Consider the following 22,576-nt stretch of genomic DNA (forward strand, 5'->3'; position numbering starts at 1 on the left):
CTGCTGCAGACTGGAAGGAAGTCTTATAAACCGATGAATCAGAATTTGAAATCTTTGGTCCATTGTGTGGAGTGTTGGTATTGCCGTCAAGTTGGTGTAAGGATGGTTTCTTAATGTGTGACACTAACTGTCAAACAAGGAAGAGGGAGTGTGATGGTCTGGGGTTCATTTGCAGTGGTCAGAGTTAATGACTGCACAGAGTGACTGGCATTCTAAGTCAATAGGGTTACCACAGTTTGGCTGTTATATCGGCACAAGGAGAAATTTTTTACACTTAATGATTCCTTGACTTATTTTTTTTTTATTTGCCATTGTTTATTTATTATACGCCTTGATTTAATGACACATTAAAACATTAAACTGAAGAAACTGTGTTGTTCTAAAACTTTTGACTGGTAGTCTTTAGTTTGCCAAAATGAATACTTTGTTGCTGGTTTCTTTTCACCAATCCCACCCTGTTTCTTAAAAATGGTGCATTGTTGAAAACCAGTAAGATCATAAAGCTTCCTTTTTAACAAAATAACCACAAGGAAATTATTTATTTATTTTTTTGCTGCTTCAAGAAACATAGACTGGGTATCACATAAAAGGCCCATATCCGAAGCAGTCACACAACTGAAGTGGAAGAAGGAAGTTTTCTTTTCCAGGGTGCATTAACAGATTGTGTTTAAGAGACCATCGCACCTTTTAACAAATAGGTAAACATTAAATTTGTAAACATTTACTTTGTAATGTCTGCTAACTCCATAGTTTCTCTTTCACAATGACAACACGATTCAGTCCACCAGACCCATCTATATGCCCTTTTTTGTATGCTGTCATGCATGCACGCCTGAGGTTCGCCTTATGCGTTCAATCGGTGGTAAGGACTACCACTCCGGGATACGAGGGGTTGCTGTCCCTGATGGTATCATCTCTTTTTCCTTCCACAACCCTGAGGAAATGCCCACTGAGGGTGGCTGGCTCTGCCCCTTCAGGGGTCTCTTTTCTAAAGCCTAGATGCTCCTGGCAAGTGCCCTCTCATTCCAGAGATAGTAGACCGATGAGTGATGCTCCCATCTGAGCAGTGACCAGTTTAGATAATGCTAAATCCTCTTGTTTACTGCTTATTTTTTGGCGCTACTTTTTGTTTGCCAATATTTGAAGTGCCAACGAGTGTCTGTTTATTTTGTACGTTGTAAATATTAAAAGGGACAGCCCATTTGGCGCCCCAACATTTCCTCAATAACCAGTGTGTTCCTTCAGTCAACTACAATGCATAGTTACTGGATGTTATAATTCCTTTAAAATTTCTAGAAATACAACCCACAAAAATTAAAGGCACAAAATTTATAAATGTACTCCTAAATGGAGTACATATATGTTCAACATGCCTTGTAATAAAACTTAACTGTGGAAATTGTAAAGCAAATCATTTCATAGTTTTCAACTTCACATTTAACATTTGCAAAGTTTACAAAGCTTTTAGACTAATTTTTTTGTAGCATGGGAATAATTCCATTGTAAATAAGTGTTCATGTGTTTATTTTAGTAATGCAAATTTCTCAAATGAAAATGACACCATTTTACGCAGTTCCAATGTTTTCTGCAGATTCATTCAACTTAATGTCCTTAACCTATTCTTTTGCAGCGTAACGACCTTTAGAGTATCATTATTATATAGGAGTAGGAGTTACTTAATCTGTTTGCTCACAAAAATGTTTTCGTTCTGCTATATATTTAATAATTTAATTGAAATGTACAAGAATGTGAAAATGTAATCTGGATGTTTTACATTTCACCTTGAGTTTCAACATTTTGTAATTACAAGAAAATTAGTGCGTTCATTTTTGTTTTTGGAACCACTTTGAACTACAACATCGCTTGGAGTACTGAGCAATTTTAATATTGTAATTGCTGTATAAAGTAAACATGAAACTCAAGTGCAGAAATGTAGGTCTCTTTCAGTCAAGTTCCAATCAGGTAGCACAGGCCAAAGTCATATTTGCAAAAGGGAAATAAAAATTCAGTGTGACATGAATCACAGGTCTATATAAAGATAGCCCAAGAAGATTAAAACTCCTACCGAGCCCCTCCCTGCCTAATATAACAAAGCAGTATTGTTCAGGCAAGTGTCTCATCAGGTTCTGAACCGCACCCTACAGACATACTGACACGCTTCAAACTAAATGTACTGTGACGCTTTCATGGTCATGTGGTAAGTTTAGCTGCTATGCGCTGTCTGCCAACAGACAACACATTTGTCAGATGCTATGCTCGTTTTTATTTGTATATGGACATATAAAGTCTGAATTTATTTTTGTTATGATTTTGCATACAAGTTGATAAATATTTTGTATGCATTTATTTTTAAATTAGACAAAGCAATGTAATATTAGTGTTACATTAGTGAGAAGCATTCATGTTTACCCCCCTTTTAGGAATGAGTCTCTTTGTAATTTAAGACAGGGTTGGGGGAAGTGCCTCAAACAAGTTTGGTAAATGTTTCTCTGCTGTTTCTCTGCTGTTTCTCAGTCAACCTCCACAGGAAAGCCAGGCTGCCTAACTGCCAAGCTTTACCTTAACACATGGTTTGGAGGGTAGGTATGAAGGTGTTCTGTTCCCCCATTGATCTGAAGTATGGCTGCTTGGAATTGGCTTGAATCAGAAGTCTTTAAGTACCATGACGGCCTATTGGCTCTAGGGGTTGGACAGAAAACCTATAAATTTGCTTGCTTTACCTCACTGTCTCTCTTACCAAACTGATGAAAGACCATCTCACACACCATGAACTGAAAAGGACAACACAATAAGAGCACAGCTTGGCCGCCATTTTGAGACAGGCATGCGGCCCATTCTAAAGAAAGCTGACCACAAATGATGCCTTAACTAGAGACATTTTAAATAACTAACAAGTTTGTGTGCCGCCTGAAACTACACATCAGCATTTATCAGGTTGTATGGTTGCCAATATTCAAATGTACTTTGCATAGTGTTATTATTTATGAATATTATCAATAATACATTATTTAAATTTTAACTTAACTCCTGCTTGTCTTTTATTACACCTAATTGCCTGAGGTTATAAATGTAGAAGGGAAGGTGGGGAGAAGTTATATGGTACAGTACCTTATAAACAGTGGTAAGTCTGTGAGATTTGAGGCATTCTGCAAAGGCTACAAATTAATAATACAAAAGGGGAAAGTAGAGCAACATATTACTCTACCAAGACGAAACAATTTTCAAGTAAAATTGTCATGGCAATTATGGGAGAACATGCATCACATTTCTATAGTGGTGATTTTTAAGTTGATGAACTGAATTAAGTCAGTCCAGATAGCAAAAACAAGAATTATTGTGGTGAGAAGTTTCATCTTTGCTACTTTAAAAAATTTCAAATCCTTTACAGTCATTTATTTTGCATTATTTACGTGCATCTCAACTCATAAAACAAGTCCATACATTTTACTTTAACAAAGTCCATAAACTTCAAATTATTCAAAAATAATTACTCAAAAATGTTCCAGTTTCCAACAGTTCAGGAGCAATCTGTTAAACAACAGAATGGATGATACAGTGGACTTGACTCCATTTGCTGCAGCTTCAGGAAGTAGCTAGTGAAAATCTGGTGGCTGAAGATTAAGAACAGAGGAAAATATATAAAGTAACTGTAATGGAGAGTAGTACCTAACATTTAATAGTTTTTGTGTTTTGGAAGATTCTTTTTTGAGTAAGTTTGAGCCTTACTTTTTATTTTAAAAATAATATTGTTTACATGGAATCTGAATGAATAAACCCACTAGATTAGATAAGAATTTTTACTATGTGCTACCCTGGGGTATGTAACTTGTGACATTGGTTTGAAGCCTCTTCAATGATCTGGACCCGCATGCCCACTGAATGCAAAGCTGGAGCTTTTGTACTCTGTCTGTAAACAAGTAGAATTTATTTCTAAGTTTTAGAAGCTTGAGCACCCCTTCACCTTCCAGGAAGACGGCCTGAGGGGAATACAAGTGGCCATGATGAAAGGCCAGGGATTAAATGGAGTCAGAGTTGTGCCGAATAGCTAGACCATTGTTAAATACTGCACCTCTACTCATCCAAGAGGTGTGTCAAACTCTGGATAATTTGACGCTTGCATAGGCATGCTGTGTCTCTGGTGCTCCATTTATGCAGACGGCCATAATGATGACTCTGCTATCACATCTGTAGTAGGGACCTTCCAATCAAGGCCCATGCCAGACTATTTTGGACCAAAGACTAATTAACATCCAAAGACTGAGTGCCACCTGAAGTCTATGCACGCAACAACAATAACAATAACATTTATTTATTATGAAATATGACGGCCCGGACACACACAGGCGGACACCGATTCACTCATCACCACGTTTATTCACAACACTACTATATACAAAGTCACTATGTGCACCGCCACCAAACCCTCCCCGTCTCTCACAATCCTGGCTTCTCTTCTAGCTGTCTCTTCTCTAAACACAAGGCCTCTCCTCGCCTCCTCTGCACCGACCTCGTCTTCCTCCTCCACCCGACTCCGGCCTTGATTGCAGGGAGGCGGCTCCTTAAATAGGCGGCTGATTGCTGACCGCACCCAGCCACCTGTGACATTATATAGCACATTTTCATACAAAAAGTAGCTCAAAGTGCTCAAAAGACAAAATAAGAAATTAAAATAAGACAACATTAGTTAACATAGAAAAGGAGTAAGGTCCGATGGCCAGGGTGGACAGAAAAAACAAAAAAAAAAAACCTCCAGGAAGCTGGAGAAAAAAATAAAATCTGCAGGGGTCCTGCAAGCGACTTGTGATTGTTAGCGCGATGAGAGAATTCGCAAAATCAACCAGAATGATCAAGCAAATTCTAGAAAAAAACACAATCTAAATCCGTTAAGTGGCTCTCTCGTTCGCTAGCTAAGTGGATGTAAAATGCGCCCCGAGGCTGGCCCATGAGTGAGGCGTCCCCCACCCCTCAGCCTGCAGCGTCTCTCTCAGATTTGCGCAAATAAATTGGTACTGCAAGCGAACTATTATACATGGCACAATGAGAGAGGTCGCAAAATCATCTGGAATGTTCAAGCAAATTTTAGAAAAAACCTGATCTAAATCCATTGAGTAGTTCTCTCGTGAAAAGCAGACAGACAGACAGACAGACATTGGATTTTATATATATAATATATATAGGTGGCTAAGTCAGTGTGATCAGGAGGGGGGGTATTGGGTGTACAGTTTATTTATTATGAACATGTTCTTAAGTTTGCATATGCTGGATTTATGTCCAAGTGTCTGTTGATGGCGTTCTCATTTGATAACCACGATTCGACCAGCTCTCTGCCACTTTTAGTACTGGCCTTAAATTTTACTTGTACATTCTCCCAGTTAAATGTATGACCTGCTGATTTAGTATGCGTATAAATCAATGATAGTGAGTCCTTTCTTCTGACGGCATTGCGCTGTTCCTGTATACGTTTTGCGATTCTTTTTGAAGTTTGTCCTATGTATACTGCTGAGCAAGAACTGCATGGAATGCTATAAACTGCGCTTCATGTTTGTGCTGTCAATTTCTTATTTTTAGCATTAAAGAGGACCGTGCGCAAGTTTTTCGTGGGTTTGTGTGCTATTCTGACACCTGACTTGGCCAGGATGCACGCTGTACCTTTCTCAGGTTTTTTATTTTTAATAAATTTGCAAAAACCTTAAGTAAACTTTTTTCACGTTGTCATTATGGGGTGTTGTGTGTAGAATTCTGAGGAAAAAAATGAATTTAATCCATTTTGGAATAAGGCTGTAACATAACAAAATGTGGAAAAAGTGATGCGCTGTGAATACTTTCCGGATGCACTATATATATATATATATATATATATATATATATATATATATATAGATATATATATATATATAATATAATATACTGGCATGCATGGTAAGAAAGTTGCTCAGGATCGCTACACACTAAAGCTTTTGGGTAATTCTGTGCTTTTTGTTTAAAGGCATAGGATAGTAGGCCTCAGAACTTGATGTGTCACACTTTATTGTAGCAAGTGAAGGTTATATTACAGAAATTACTCTAGATTATGATTTCAAATGCTGTGGGTAACTTCACACATTGTATTTTAGGTCTTTGGAAAATGCAGATGTTCTATAACTAAATGATATACTGTATTGTTGTTGGTCCTTACTATGCTAATACATTCCTCATCATTTTAGATTCAAAAGTATGTGCCTGGTAATTTCAGCAACAAAATTGTTGTGCTCAACTGTTAACAGCTTTTTGATTTAGAAGGAGAGTTTTTGAAATTATCTATGGATTTGGCTCCAGTTGACTGATATATTTCTATTGTATTTTCTTCCATGGCAGTGTCCTCTTAATCACAGTTCCTCATGAAACATCAGCCACTTGAGCACTGTTCATCACTGAAGCTTCTGCCAAACAAGCACCATCAGTTCTTTCATTTACTGAGATTTCCTCTTCAAGCTGATATATTCAAATAATTAGAAACAATTTTTTCAGCATTTTAAAACGTTGCCTTAAGCATGATGTGAATGTATTTGCTTAATTACCTTTATGATCTTATCTGTGTAGATGGGATTGCTTTTACTAGATGGTGTATTGTTGACTTACTAGTGTTTTCTCAGTTACCTGTTTATCATTAGCTGGATTTTTATCACTTGTAATTTTGAAAATCAAACACTTTTTGCCTTGGATGATGCAAATGAATTGATTTGGGTTTGAACCCTACATCTCACTTCCCAAAGTTCAATAATTTAATTGGCAACCCAAAACTGATCCTCTATGAGGACGTGTAAGTAAATGTGTCCCCACAATAGGTCGAACCTTGCACCTCAAAAGATAACATTTGGTCTTGCCATGGCCTCAAACTGTATATACAGTATAATGGATTTGAGAATGTTATATTATTTTTAAAACATACATTTATTTACATATTTAGTTCTTTATTATTTAGTTTAGCATTTTATTTCTCTTGTTTTTTTTTTTGTTTTTTTTGCAAATAACCTTAAAAAAATAGCCATAACTGAGAATAAAAATGTAATGATATACTTCATGAGATAAAAGTACATAATAAGTCAGTATATTAGTGTGAGATATATGAAATATTAAAATATGTGCTTCAACTTAATGTTTAAAATGTAAATATTCTTGATTATACAGGTAGTCGTCAACTTACGACCATTCTATTTACAAAGCTACCATGTCTCACTGGCAAATGACAGTTTTTGCCATGCCAGCTCTGTATGCCGTGTCTCATTCATCTCAATCTCGCTTTATTACCTGCAGCGGTTTTGCGTTCAGTTACATTTGTCTTACAATTACAGGAAAAAAGGCAATTGATCTCAACCTGAAAATAAAGGTGATGAAGCAGTATGAGGAAGGGAAGAAAGTGAATGCAATCGCCTGTGACTTTAAGTTATCCCATTGTAAGCGGCCTTCACCACATGCTATGAACTAGCGCGCTCTGTCTTTGAATCTGGTTAACCTCCGAAGCTTCTGTGTTGTGACTCGCGAGGTGCAAAGTGTCATGATGGGGTAATGTTGCCACACTAAACTCCTTTATCTGTTAATGTTTATTGTTAGCAGGCTGAGATGTTAAAACAGAAAACATTTGAGTGCTCAGACTCTGCCAATTAACACAATGAACACTGGGAGAGGCTTACACTGTTAACATAACACAGACAAAGAAAGGATTAATGAAGCTATTAAAGATTTGGCACCCATGCAAGCAACAGAAACTCCGAAACAATTTAATAAAAGTAAAAAAATTTACTGAGAAAAAAGAAAAATGATGACAAAAAAGGATCTAAAACCAACAAGATGACTAAAGGGAGTTACTATACATACAGTCAGTTTGAATACATATATTGGTCCGTCTTACGTTCAGATCGATTTATGACCGGTCTGTCAGAACCGAATGTGGTCGTAAGTTGACAACTAACTCCATCCATCCATTTTCCAACCCGCTGAATCCGAACACAGGGTCACGGGGGGTCTGCTGGAACCAATCCCAGCCAACACAGGGCACAAGGCAGGGAACCAATCCTGGGCAGGGTGCCAACCCACCGCAGGACTGACAACTACCTGTAACAGAAATTTGTCATTTCTTGTCCTTTGATAGAGGTCAATAGAGGGTCTGTAGAGATGCCTATTAAAGGATCAAAAATAAGATAATATTCCTAATCACTGACCTTCAAATAGTCTAGAAATGATACTCCACATTCTTATGTTTGATATTTGGCATTTTTAACCTTCTGGGTGAGGCTCTAAGGGCTGGGATATACTTAGCGCTACTTGACACGTATTCTTGTGGATACTACAGCTTGTAAGCAGTGCAGTGTCTATATTTACATGTGTAGTTTATGTAAATCTGGAGGATTCCTTGAGGTGGCAATGTGAGACATCATCATGGCGAGAAAACATTGTGTTGTAAGTTGAGGGAAGAAAGATGTTGAAGATAAAAATTCTTTGCATTCTGATGCTGTTTTCGAAGGTGCATAAAAAAGACTAAAACAGCAACACAGAACATGTTATGTGAGACCTTTAAATGTATTGCGTCATTACAATGGAGAAAATGCAACGCTTGCATTGTCTGTGTGAGAAATTGATGAAGAAAGACACCATGAATAATTTCGTATGTCAGCATATAAGTTTGATGATTTGCTTCACTTCATTGAAACATTCATCAAATACTGAAGCACGTACATCGATGCGGTTGGAGCTGCAATGCGGCTTGTCGCCACACATCTTGCAACGGCTGAATCCTCGCCTTATCTCAGACATTTTCTGCTTTGCATGGACGTATCTGTCTCGAATTTGCTTCCATCTCATCTTGCACGTTTCTATATCCACTTTCAAAGAGCTGGAAAATTGATGGCAGCTGTTCTGACAGGCATGTCTGTCACTATATATATTTATTGGTAGTAAACATCAATGCTGACATCACGTACCAATTCTTGAACACACATCCCACCAATTTTTGCTGGTACTGCAACTTGCACACACGTCGCATTAATTTCTGACGACATGCTCAGTGAACACATTAAAAGAGCACTGGTAATGCGTGGCAGCCATGATGCGTGCATGTTAGTGTTCTGAGTGTCAAATAATAAATCCGGCCTAAGTGCGCTACGACCACTGGAAAAAAAATCCAGTATCAAAAAAGTATCATATTCGTGACCAGCAACCTCAAAATAGCATAAAACGAAACTCCATATGCCTATATAATCGATCCTTATTTTTTCAAAGTTTTGTAAAACGAATTAACTTTGCTTCTTTGTTCCTCATTAAGGGCCGAACTCCTTGTTCATGTCCTGTGGCACACACACATTTAAGTCCTTCTCATTTTTGCTGAAAACACTATTTGATTTCATCTGATTGGCCAGCCCAGCACTGACTCAGCTCTAGAATAGCCAGTGGGTTTGCTTGTTGGCCGAGGTCTGCAGGGATTTGTCGGTGGTATAATCTATGCATTTGGTCTTGAGAGTTGTTGCAGTGCTTTGCTTCTGTAGTCGATGAGGCTCGTTGTGCAAAGAAGAGCAAAGTAGTTTATACTGTTGTATTTCTGAGGTGATAAGATACATTGGCCATCTAGTTCTGTCTAGGGGATTAATTGTGTTCTGTTTTGTGTGTTGTATTTACCCCATTTTTTGACACACATTGCACACCCAAACTACCCGGAACAAGGGGTCTCTCTCTGTATGGCCATTTTGTTTTTTCTTCTCTTTTTAGAGAGACAAGACTGAGGAGCTGTCAAGAAAGCCCATTGAGGCAATCCTTGTATGATTTTCGGCTATACAAGAAATAAATAATTGTTGTTTTACTCTGTATCATAAGGGCGTAATTTTCTGCTCTAAAATGGTGTAAAAATGAGGGTTTTTATGAGTCTACAAGGCCAAAAATAAGGGGGGAACCCCAGAAAGCTTGATATCTTGCAGAACTGGGCATTAAGATGAGTCAAACAGTATGTCATATTGTGGGGTTTTTCAGGAGGCAACGGACAAAAAGAACTGAAATGATTTCACAGTGTTGACAAGTAATTATTTTGAACACATTTAAAGGCTATTACTTGAGAAAAACTTGGTGGTTCTTTACTTTTTTCCATAAATAGAGTTATCTTAATACAGTTTCTAAAGCCACTACATTTTTGTTAAGTTATGTTAAATTGTGGTATGGTGGCATAGTGGTCAAATTTGTTGTCTCACAACTACAGAAGACTGGATTCAAATCCTAGTCTGGACTACCTCTATAAAGAGTTCATCATCCGAGTGCATCATCATTATGTCTGTCTGTGTCTGTGTGTGTGTGTGTGTGTTTCCCCCAAATCCCAAAGACATGCATGTTAGTCTGCTGTAACTGCTGAATCTGTATTTGCCCAGAATGGTACAGAGTGTGAAATTATTCATATGTTTACCCTTTGGTGAACCTGTGACTGTCCATTGTTGTTTTCCACCTTCCACTTTATTCTGCCCTGAAATTTGATAGTGGGCTCAATAAATGTATGGACAGAAAGATGTATTACATTTTGCTTAAATGTTGTTTTTTTTTTAGGTCACTGTTTTCATATACACTGATCTGATGCTCCTCACTTGTGAAGATGAATTTGGACGCTGCAATGTTCTTCAAAATCCGCTCTTTCTTTGCAATCTCAAGGTGCAGGAAGGTAAGTGTCACTGTGATTATTATTTTTTTTTTAATTTTTAATTTGTGCTGTTGTTGTTGACCTGGCCATTTAGCCCAACATACCTCCTCAATTCATGTTCAGTTTTATTTTGCAAAATATTTTAAAATTTAAAATGTAACTATTGACATCTTTAAACCTGGCAGTTGCTGGAAGGAATTCACTATTTCTTACTAAGATGACTAGGACTTAAGTCTTGGTGAGTTGTAGTTTAATAAAAACAAAATGCTGTGTAAGAAGTAAAGAGCCAACTTCTACCCAGTATTGACATTTGATTCAAGTAAGTAAGCCAGGAGGTAATAACAACTTCCTTATCCAAGGCATTGCACTTCTCCTCTGTAAAACTAGAATTTGTGGAACTAGATGGAGAAATCTGACAAGAACACCTCATATAAAAAAAGAAAGGCACTTATTACTATGTAGTAGTAGCAGCTTTGCATACTGATTTTGATGTTAAGCATTTCAATGCTGATACTGTATGTGATTTTAAAAAAACTTAATTTAGTTTGTATTTCCCATATTGCAACTATACACATAAATTCATTAAGCACTACAGTTATTGAATAATGATGTGTAACAGGCACAATTCAATTATGTTTTATTTCTCAAGATAATTTTGCGTTATGCATTTATGCAAATTCATCTTTCCCAGATAGCATATAAAACTATTCTCTAGCTCAAGATGAAACTCCAATATGTGGAATGCGTATTTGATCTGTGAGTACTGCTTGATGCACAAGTGAATTTCCATATCGTGTATTTGACATCTCAGAGGTATTATTCACATACCTATGGCATCTTAGCTGTCTATAGCAGTAGCACTATAATTATTTTTCTTTGTTGTTTTTTTTATTTTATTGATTTTTTAAATTACATTACAGTGAGTAAGATACAAATCAATCAGCTGTGCAATCAGTTCTACATTGCATAGATTTATGTTTCATATCAGTCTTGCCACACATCCCTTAATTATTTATATTGTGACAAACAAACTCGGTGTCTTTCATGATTCAAATGCATGAATCAGAAAATGTGACCTTTTCAACCTCATGCTGAAGGAAATGACTCAGGATAATGTACCTGAATGTGTTATTTATAGGCTGCAAGAGTGGCAGAATTTACAAGATCATTGACAGCTGTTAAAAGGTTAAGAAATTTGTATGAAAATATTAGCTTTGAATTTTCTTGTAATGCTTGCCACAGTCATTAGTGCTGCTACATGTGAATACATTATCCTGGTTTTGAATATCTGTCTAGTCACTGTCTGCCTAGATGGTCCTTTGGGGACATTTACTTCTCCTTGACACCATACCTACCCATCACCTCCTCGTTTCCACTGTTCCCTTCACCAACATGCCCATTGAAATCCGCTCCAATCACCACTTTCTGTCCCTTGAGTAGACTGTTCATCACTTCATCCAACTCACTCCAAATATATTCTTTCTCACCCATTGCACACCCAACTTGCGGGGCATATGCACTAACAACATTCATCATCACACCTCCAATTTCCAGCTTCATAATCATTACTCTGCGTGATGCTCTATTCACCTCCAAAACACTCTTGACATACTGTTCCTTCAGAATAACTCCTACCCCATTTCTCCTCCCATCCACACCATGATATAACAATTTGAATCCACCTCCAATCCACCTGACCTTACTCCCCTTACATTTAGTCTCTTGCACGCACAATATATCAACCTTCCTTCTCTTCATCATATCTGCTAACTCTCTCTCCTTACCAGTCATACCGCCAACATTCAAAGTTCCTACCCTCAGTTCCACTCTCTTTAACTTCCTCCTCTCCTCCTGCCTCCGGACACGTCTCCCCCTCTCTTCTTCCCCTTCTTCTTCTTTGGCCAACAGTAGCCCAATTTCTGCTAGCACTCTGTTGGCTAACAGTACTGGTGGCGGTCATTGTTAACCCGGGGCTCGACCGATCCGGTATGGAAATTTGTATTGTTGTCCGCATATTGATTTGGCAAAATTTTACACCGGATGCCCTTCCTGACATAACCCTCCCCATTTATCCAGACTCGGGACCGGCACAAAGAAACACACTGGTTTGTGGGTTATAGACTACAGCTTCTGCTACCCTGAAATGTGTTAAGTTCTTTAGAAAATTGTACTATGGTTTTACTTTTTTTTTTTTTTTTACAATTCCTACTCAACCCAGTAATTGGCAAACACAAGTTTAAATTGTATGTCAAAGTTGTTATTCATATTTAATTTTGGTTTTTTTTTGGTAAAATACAATGGCAGTGTTCATAATGTAACTTGATTGTAGCATGCCATAATTAATAATTTGTTTATGCTAAATCTGGGGGGTTCATTTGACCTGTATTTTGTAGAATTATTTGCTCATGAAGGGGTTATGTATGGAAAATGTCTAAGAGGAGGGGCAGAAAATGAACAATCCATAATCTGACTCCCATGAATGTTATAATTAAATGTAAGCGAATCTTTCTTAAAATGCAGCGAAGTGGTGGCTCTGAGACTAGGGATTTGCACTGGCTATCGGAAGGTTGCTGGTTAGAATCCTGTAAACGCCAAAAGTGACTCTACTTCATTGGGCCCTTGAGCAAGGCCCTTAACCTGCAATTGCTCTGTCCTGAAGAAAGATTCGCGGATCTTGACTTTGTTGATGAAGCTGTGATCTTCGTGAAGTCAATGGAGGCTCTAAACAGGGCGCTCGAGAGACTGAGTGAGGAGTCTGAGTATCTGGGCTTGTGAGTGTCCTGATAAAAACCAAGATCCAGGCCTTTAATGACCTCTTGGGCACAGCCATCAGCAGTGTGTCTGCTTGCGGAGAGACTGTCGACCTTGTCGAGAGCTTTACTTACCTTGGCATTGACATTCATGTCTCTGGTGACTCTTCCTATGAAGTCAGTAGACAGATTGGGAGAGCATGGGGTGTCATGAGGTCGCTGGAAAGGGGTGTGTGGCACTACCAATATCTATGCAAAAGTTGAAGGTCCAAGTGTTTAGAGTCATGGTGCTTCCTGTCTTGCTATATGGTTACGAGACATGGACGCTATCCAGTGACCTGAAACGAAGACTGGACTCCTTTGGCACTGTGTCTCTCTGGAAAATCCTTGGGTACCATTGGTTTGACTTTGTGTTGCATTGTGAAGGGAGCATCAGCACTACGGCCATGTGACGTGTTTCCCTGATGGTGATCTGGCTTGTAAGATCCTCATTGTTGGAGACCTGAGTGGCTTGACCAGGCCAAGGGGTTGCCCACGTAACACCTGGCTGCGGCAGATAGAGGATCATTTCTGGAGAGTGGGGACTGGATCACGTGTCTGCCTGGGGGGTTGCAAACCAGGATCCTGAGTTGTTTCGTCATGTAGTGGGTGTGGCAACGCATCTGTACCAATGCATGCTTCCCAACTTGACTTGCTCCGTCCTGGGTATGATGTTAATCTGCATCCAGCCCTGCATGTAGGCCCTCCAACCTGCAGGGGAAACTTGGGGGTTGGTGGCAGAATTGGTACTCCAGCCACCATGAATAGAAAAACAAAAAAAAAACCTCTCACTGTTCCACTCCATCTGAACAAGTGTGGTGCTGAGGTGTCACCCATTGCATGGCTGCACTTGGGTCCTAATCTGGGATCCTTAGGTGATTTGTCATGTGATGGGTGTGGCAATGCGCTGTATCAGCACATGCTCCTAACCTCTCTCTCCTCTCTTTCTTAAAACACAGATACTGGGAGATAGGTCTGTGGGTGGTATTCATGGATGAGTGCTGTGGGGTCACCAAACAGCAAAGGTTAGAGAGTCATAGGCCAGCATGGAGAAGACCCAGGCATTCCACGCTTTGGTAATAGAAACTTGGTCTTGAGCCATGGAACCTAACTTCTCTGGTAGAGAGGGAGCCAAGACTTGTTAGACATAAACACAGCATCAACTCTGGAAGCAAACCTCTTTAACTGGTCTGGTCTGGGGATATGTAGAAACCCCAGTGGATGCTGGAAAGTTTCTGTTATAATATGGTATCATATGAGGGAGATACCTGGGGTGCCATAATTGCATAAATCTGAGTGATGAATTGATACTGGAATTCTTCTTCATTAGTCATTGATTGTCCCTAATGAACAAAAGTGTTGCTCATAGTTGCACCTAGTATATGTTTGGGACAAATGTCAGTAGTTAACATTGTAGTGTGATCTGAGGGTACGTGTTCTGAACACTCAGATAATGAGAGATGCTGAACTGTCGATTGATCAGCGCTCAAAGGGTAATTCTCAAATGACAGATCCCTAAGATCCAGTCAGGTTTTGCAGGTGTGATAGGAATGACAAGCACTGCCTTTTGTTCAGAATTAGTTTAACTCCTACCTCTAGGGAAGCTTCTCCTGCATCTCGGGAAAGGTCAGGGCCATACAATTTGAACATATTGTTTTCAAGACCTCAGTAACAGAGGCAGCTGTTAAGGATTGTAGTGAATAAAGTTGTTATCCGTCACGGAGTCAACCTAGAGATACACCACAGTTTCAGGAATGTATTAGCAAGTGATTTTATAGATCTAACTGAGTGGTACAAGCAGGGAAAAACGGTAGCAGCCACCACAATGACCTGTGTGTGAGTGGAGCTTACTAAGGTCATAGATTGTGAGTTTTGGACATCCCTAGAGACATTCTGGCAAACCATTTGATAACTCAGGAAGGGTAGTCAGGACATTGCTCCCTCTGTTCTTAGCCTGGATAGGGAAAAGTCTTCAACATGAGATGTCTTTGCTAGGTGGGAATAGCACTTTGAGAATCTCTAAGCTTGTGGTTATACTCTTCTCATGGGAAGCTGTGCCAGAAGCATCGATTGGGGTTGCATCCATCTCTGTGGGTGATCAAAAGACTCCATAGTGGCAAGGGTGCAGGTTTGAATAAGGTATGACAAGAAATGTATGAGGGGGTACCCAAAAATAACCGGAATTTGTACTGTAGCACGCAATCTAGACTTATTTGCGAATTTCACCACTAGGTGTAGCATACTTACAGTATTCTGTGTTAGCCTGCCAAGTGGCATTGTTCTGTATTGTTCATACGGAATTCTGTGTTGGTTTTTCTTGGTGCTTATTAAACATGTTCTGCAATTTTTGTGATCATAAAGAACAGCAAGTCTCCGTTAACTTTTGTTTTCTCTTAGGGAAAACAGCTGCTGAAACTGTAGTGATGTTTGAAACTGCTTGTAAAGAAGAAGCTTTAAGTAAAACACAGGTCTACGAGTGGTTTTTGCGTTTCAAATGAGGGGAAATGTCACTTGAAGACCAACCAAGATCTGGCTGAACTTCCACAATTAGGAATGACAAAAATCTTGAAAAAGTTCGCAATGCAATTTACGGAGATCATCGTCTGAAAACTGAACAGATTTCTGAGTTGACTTCTGTGTCTTGGAGTTCTTGCCACCCTCCCTTCTTGCCTGATCTTTGCTCCGCACGACTTTTTCTTGTTCCCGCATATGAAAAAAGAACTCAAAGGAAAGCATTTTTTGTACCGTGGAGGAAGTCAAAGAAAAATCGCTGCAGGTCTTGGACAACTTTCCTCTTCAGCAATTCCAAACATGTCTCCACCAGTGGGAAAACCGTTAGGACAAGTGCATTCAACCACATGGAGAGTACTTTGAAGGAGATTTAAGTTTTTCAGTAAGTAAAAATTATTAAAACAATTTTTTTTTCAATTCCGGCTATTTTTGGGTACCCCCTCATATATTGTTTACAGGGTATCCAGTTTGGGAATCTAAGGATTGCATGTCTTCTGTTTGTAATGGTGACATCCCCTTGGCAACATAAGACTGTGGTCTCCTTTATGGAGTGGTTCACAGCTGATTGCGATGTAGTTGGGATAAGAAATAGTACCGCCAAGCTGAAGTCATCATCCTTGCTTTTATAAGTATGACATGTTCTTAAGACTTGTGCTGACTAACTTTGTTGTATCCTCTGTCACCTGTTCAGTCTATCATTAAGACTGCAAAAAGTGCTGCGGCTGTGGAAAACATCCTTCATTGTGCCTATTCCAAAGAAGGTGGGCTTCTCTTCACCTATTGAGAACAGAACAGTGTAACTTGTATCTTGCATTATAAAGACCTTAGAGAGGCTGGTCCTGGGCTTTATGAGTCCTTGTGTGGTAGACCACCTGGACTCATTGCAATTTGATTATCGGATAAAGATTGGAGTGGAGGCTGCAATTATCTTTTTGATCATTAAGGTTTGCTTTCACTTGGGCAAAGCTGATAGCACTGTGAGGATTATGTTTTGTGATATCTCCAGTGCTCTCAGTACCACTCAGCCACCCCTGTTAAGAGGTAGACTCAGAGATATACAGGTGGATGACCCTGTGGTATGCTTAATAATGGACTCTCAGTCCGACAGACTGCATTTTGTGGGGCACCAGGACTATGTGAGCAACACTGGAGCCCCCTAAGGTAGAGTCCTCTCTCCTTTTCTAGTCACTCTGTTTACCTTAGACAGTAAATATAACACCAGGTCATGTCACTTGCAGGAATTTTGTTATGAATCTGTACTTATAGGTGTGTATTGAAAAGAGGGATTAGTCTGGTGGATAACTTTGTTTCTTAGTGCAGAAAGAATTGTCTGCATCTTAACATCAGCCAAACCAATAAACTGGTTATTGACATTCGCCACATAAAAAGCCTCTACACCAGATCAATATCCAGGGAATGTATGTGGAGGTGCTACACTGTATGCAGAAGCTCTGAAGGTTGCACGGTCCAAGTTTTATTCCACCATCATCAGAAATGGCTCCAGCAACCCTAAAAAACTTTTTTCAACCATAAATCATCTTGTCAAACCTCCTTTACCTGCCCATTCTGAGACCACTGATGACAGATGCAACATGTATATCAACTTTTTTAAACAAAAAGTTGATAATATCCGTTTACACCTCTCTACCAAGGATATCTTGCCCTTCCCAACTGTTGACTCATTGTCTGAGACCGTCCATCCTCTTTGCTCTTTCTCTGTTGCCACACGGGAAGAGGTGGAGGATGTCATCAGGAAAATGAAACCGTCTACTAGTTCCCTGGACCCTTTCCCCTCACCCTTGCTGAGGGCCAACATTTCTGCCATCTCTCCACTTATCACCAGGATAATAAATCAGTCCCTCCTGGCTGGCCATATTCCTTCTGCACTAAAAACTGCTGTCATCAGACCTCTACTGAAAAAATCCACCTTGGATCCTGAAGTTCTCTCCAATTATAGGCCCATCTCCAATCTTCCATTTCTCTCCAAAGTTCTGGAAAAAATAGTTGCAGCACAACTTCACGATCATCTCAAACTGAACAATCTGTTTGAAAAGTTTCAGTCTGGTTTTCGCCCTGGCCATAGCACCGAAACAGCCCTGGTCAGGGTCACCAATGATCTTCTGATGACGGCAGATACTGGTTCACCTTCACTACTTATCCTCCTTGACCTGACAGCTGCTTTTGACACAATAGACCATAACATCCTTCTTCACCGCCTGCAATACACTATTGGACTCTCAGGAATTGTTCTAAATTGGTTTACATCATACCTGACTGGCAGAACTGAGCATGTCGCCCTTGGCAGCGCAAAGTCCCACACCCACAACGTCGCCTGTGGTGTTCCACAGGGCTCTGTGCTGGGCCCTATCCTTTTTACTATCTACATGCTCCCCCTTGGAACTGTCATTTGCAGACATGGTTTATCGTTCCATTGCTATGCCGATGACACTCAGCTTTACCTCAGGACTACTCCCACCTCCTCTACTGCTCCTCTGCCAACATCTACATTGTCTACCTGCCTGGAGGAGATAGAGGCATGGATGAGGCTCAATTTTCTTCAGTTGAACAGATCTAAAACAGAAGCCATCTTAGTTGGTACATCACATCATCTTCGCTCTTCTACCATCACCAGTATTACTTTCTCTGGCCAAAATATTCCTCTTTCCACATCTGTTACTAATTTGGGTGTTAGAATGGACTCCCAACTTACTTTTGACACCCACATCAAATATCTCTGTAAGTCATCTTTTTACCATCTCAAGAACATCGCCAAACTCCGCCCATTACTCACCCTGGCAGATGCAGAGAAGCTCGTCCATGCCTTTGTCTCTTCCAGGCTGGATTACTGTAATGCACTCTTCATTGGGATTCCTGGCAAGAGTATCCAGAGACTCCAGTATATTCAGAACAGCGCTGCCAGGATCCTGATGAGGGTGCGAAAGTATGATCACATCACCCCAATCCTGAAAACCCTTCACTGGCTCCCTGTTTCATTCAGAATAGAGTACAAGGTCTCCCTTCTTACCCATCAGTGCATTTATGGACATGCCCCTCTTTATCTACAGGAACTCCTTACCCCCCATAACTCCTTACGTTCCCTCCGCTCTGTACTCACTAACACTCTTCAAGTCCCCAGAACTAAGCTCAGCAGCATGGGTGACAGGGCGTTTTCATCGGTGGCGCCGAGGCTGTGGAATGCCCTCCCTGATTACCTGAGAGCCCCACAGTCGACTGAGGCCTTCAAGCGAAACCTAAAAACTCATCTTTTTAGAAAGTCATTTTGTTAAAGTATTTTATAGACTCTTCTGTTCTTTTTTATTTTATTATTCTATTTTTACTCTGTAGCACTTTGGGATTGCTAAAATATAAAGTGCAATATAAATAAAATTTATTATTATTATTATTATATAATAAGAAAATGCAGAGCAGACTGTTATTTTTTTCTTAGGTGACTGCGCTCTTTAAATGTGGGTAATGACTTCCTCTACAAGTCCTACAACTCTGGCCAGTGCAGTTTTTTACACTGTGGTGTGTTGGACTGGTAACATCACTTCAAGTTTGGCCCACTAATTCAACAAGTTAATTTAAAGGACAGGCCCAGTTATGGGGCACACTCTGGACACTGTGGAGGACAGAATGGAAACAAAATTAAGAGTTCCATTATGAACAACGCTGCCCATCCTCTCTGTAACACACTAACACTGAGGACTTTCAGCCAGTGAATTATTCAGCAGTAGTGTGTCAAGAAACACAATGAGGGTTCCTTTATACCAACAGCAGTACAACTGCATAATGCTTCACTGGGACTGCGACTGCCAAATCAGAAGTTTTCTTTCTTTTTAGTCATTTGTGTGTGTATTCAGATCATAGTACGAGTGTGTTTATTTATTTATTTATTGATTGATTGATTTACAGTCATATGAAAAAGTTTGTGAACCCCTCTCAGCCTGCATAATAATTTACTCTACTTTCATCAAAAAAAGATAACAGTGGTATGTCATTCGTTTCCTAGGAACATTGGAGTACTAGGGTGTTTTCCGAACAAAGATTTTTAGTGAAGCAGTATTTAGTTGTATGAAATTAAATCAAATGTGAAAAACTGGCTGTGTAAAAATGTGTGTCCCCTTGTAATTTTGTTGATTTGAATGCATGTCACTGCTCAATGCTGATTACTTGCAACACCAAATTGGTTGGATTAGCTCATTAAACCTTGAACTTCATAGGCAGGTGTGTCCAATCATGAGATATAAAGGTATTTAAGGTGGTCAATTGCAAGTTGTGCTTCCCTTTGACTCTCCTTTGAAGAGTGGCAGCATGGGATCCTCAAAGCAACTCTCAAAAGATCTGAAAACAAAGATTTTTCAGTCTCATGGTTTAGGGGAAGGCTACAAAAAGCTATCCTCAGAGGTTTAAACTGTCAGTTTCAACTGTAAGGAATGCCATCAGGAAATGGAAGGCCACAGGCACAGTTGCTGTTAAACCCAGCAGGTCTGGCAGGCCAAGAAAAATACAGGAGCGGCATATGAGCAGGATTGTGAGAATGGTGACAGACAACCCACAGATCACCTCCAAAGACCTGCAAGAACATCTTACTGCAGATGGTATATCTGTATATCGTTCTACAATTCAGCACAATTTGCACAAAGAACATCTGAATTGCAGGGCAATGAGAAAGAAGCCCTTTCTGCACTCACGCCACAAACAGAGTCGCTTGTTGTATGCAAATGCTCCTTTAGACAAGCCAGATTCATTTTGGAACAAAGTGCTTTGGACTGATGAGACAAAAATTGAGTTATTTGGTCATAACAAAAAGCATTTTGCATGGCCTGAAGAAGAACACTGCATTCCAAGAAAAACACCTGCTACCTACTGTCAGTTGTTGGTGGAGGTTCCATCATGCTGTGTGGCTAGTTCAGGGACTGGGGCCCTTGTTAAAGTCGAGGGTTGGATGAATTAAACATATCAACAAATTCTTCAGGATAATGTTCAAGCATCAGTCACAAAGTTGAAGTTACACAGGGGTTGGATATTCCAACAAGACAATGACCCAAAACACAGTTCGAAATCTACAAAGGCATTCATGCAGAGGGAGAAGTTCAATGTTCTGGAATGGCCATCACAGTCCCCTGACTTGAATATCATTGAAAATCTATGGGATGATTTGAAGCAGGCTGTTCATGCTCGGCAGCCATCAAATTGAACTGAACTGGAGAGATTTTGTATGGAAGAATGGTCAAAAATTCCTCCATCCAGAATCCAGACACTCATCAAAGGCTATAGGAGGCATCTAGAGGCTGTTAGATTTGAAAAGGAGGCTCAACTAAGTATTGATGTCATATATCTGTTTGGGTGCCCAAATTTATGCACCTGTCTAATTTTGTTATGATGCATATTGCATATTTTCTGTTAATCCAATAAACATAATGTCACTGCTGAAATACTGCTGTTTCCATAAGGCATGTCATATATTAAAAGGAAGTTACTACTTTGAAAGCTCAGCCAATGATAAACAAAAATCCAAAGAATTAAGAGGGGTTCGCAGACTTTTTCATATGACTGTATTTAATGAGCTTTTGCAAAAAGCCAAAATTCCCCCTGGGGACCAATAAAGTTCTGTCATCATCTTCATCATCATCATCATGCTGTTCCTTGGAGGTTGACGGTTGAGCAACAGCCCTAAGTGGATGAGTTCAAAGACTGAGAAGCCTTATTTAAGAATGGAAGCAGAAATGATCATGATACTGAAAAATTAAGTGTTGTAGTGTTAGTAGATTTAGAAATGTACCAAAATGTGGTGGTAAAGTGGGAGCAAACTTTGAGGGTGAAAGTATCAATTATCTGTTGTCAGGATGCACCTTGGGCATATCCTATGGCAGGTAAGGTCCACTGGAAGAAAACTGGAGTGCAGACCCAGAATATGCTTGAGGGGTTATATTTTTTCTCCTGGCAGCAAGTGGGTGTCTGGAGAAAGTTGTTAATATATGGAGGGCCTGGAACGTTCAATTCAGCTATCTTGGTACTGTGACTGTGACTAGCAGTAGTGAGAACAAAATGACATTGTTGATGATTAACTAATTGTGTATTTGTCATATTACTTCTCCATTCTTGGAAGAATTACTGAAAAGATCCATTCTTACCTGGAATTGCTTATCCTTTTGAAGGCTGTTTATACAGTAGATGCATGGACACCAGGGACTCTTCAATGGGTCTCTTTCCTGCTGTCTGTGTGGAGAGCTGCCCTGACCCCTGGAAGTAATCTGCAGTTTTAGCTTAGAAAGGATCTCAGCTGATACTGGAGATCTGGTAACCACATCTTGTCAGAGCTTTCTGAATCTAGAGTCTTCAGGGACTCTAGGGATGGGCTCATTGATGAAAGAGAGGAGGTTGTTCGATTAAAATATCAGAGATCTTTCTAGTGCTTTGAAGGTGAAGAGCGAGGAAGCCACCCATACAGACACAGAATTTCTATATAAAGACCCAAAAGATCAGAAAGCTTTTTAATTGATTGTTTATTCCTTTGTTAGTTTGAATTCTACATGTTGATATCTTTTATTCACAACTCTGGACTACTTGGCATTGTTCTGGGTGTTGATATAGATTTTGAGTTACTCGTCCTAATAAAATGTTC

At 39.6% G+C, this 22,576-nt stretch overlaps 1 protein-coding gene across 4 annotated transcripts in view; it reads left to right on the plus strand.

The window, feature by feature from the left end:
- Window positions 1-22,576, plus strand: part of rgs3a (regulator of G protein signaling 3a) — a 459,798-nt gene that overhangs the window by 176,833 nt on the left and 260,389 nt on the right. For all 4 annotated transcript variants that reach the window (XM_028809166.2, XM_051931938.1, XM_028809167.2 and 1 more), the window contains one exon: window positions 10,558-10,669. In XM_028809166.2, the coding sequence (XP_028664999.2) occupies window positions 10,558-10,669 (112 nt within the window). The remainder of the gene's footprint in view (window positions 1-10,557; window positions 10,670-22,576) is intronic.

Source organism: Erpetoichthys calabaricus, chromosome 9 (genome assembly GCF_900747795.2).
Source record: "Erpetoichthys calabaricus chromosome 9, fErpCal1.3, whole genome shotgun sequence".
Classification (NCBI taxonomy): Eukaryota; Metazoa; Chordata; class Cladistia; order Polypteriformes; family Polypteridae; genus Erpetoichthys; species Erpetoichthys calabaricus.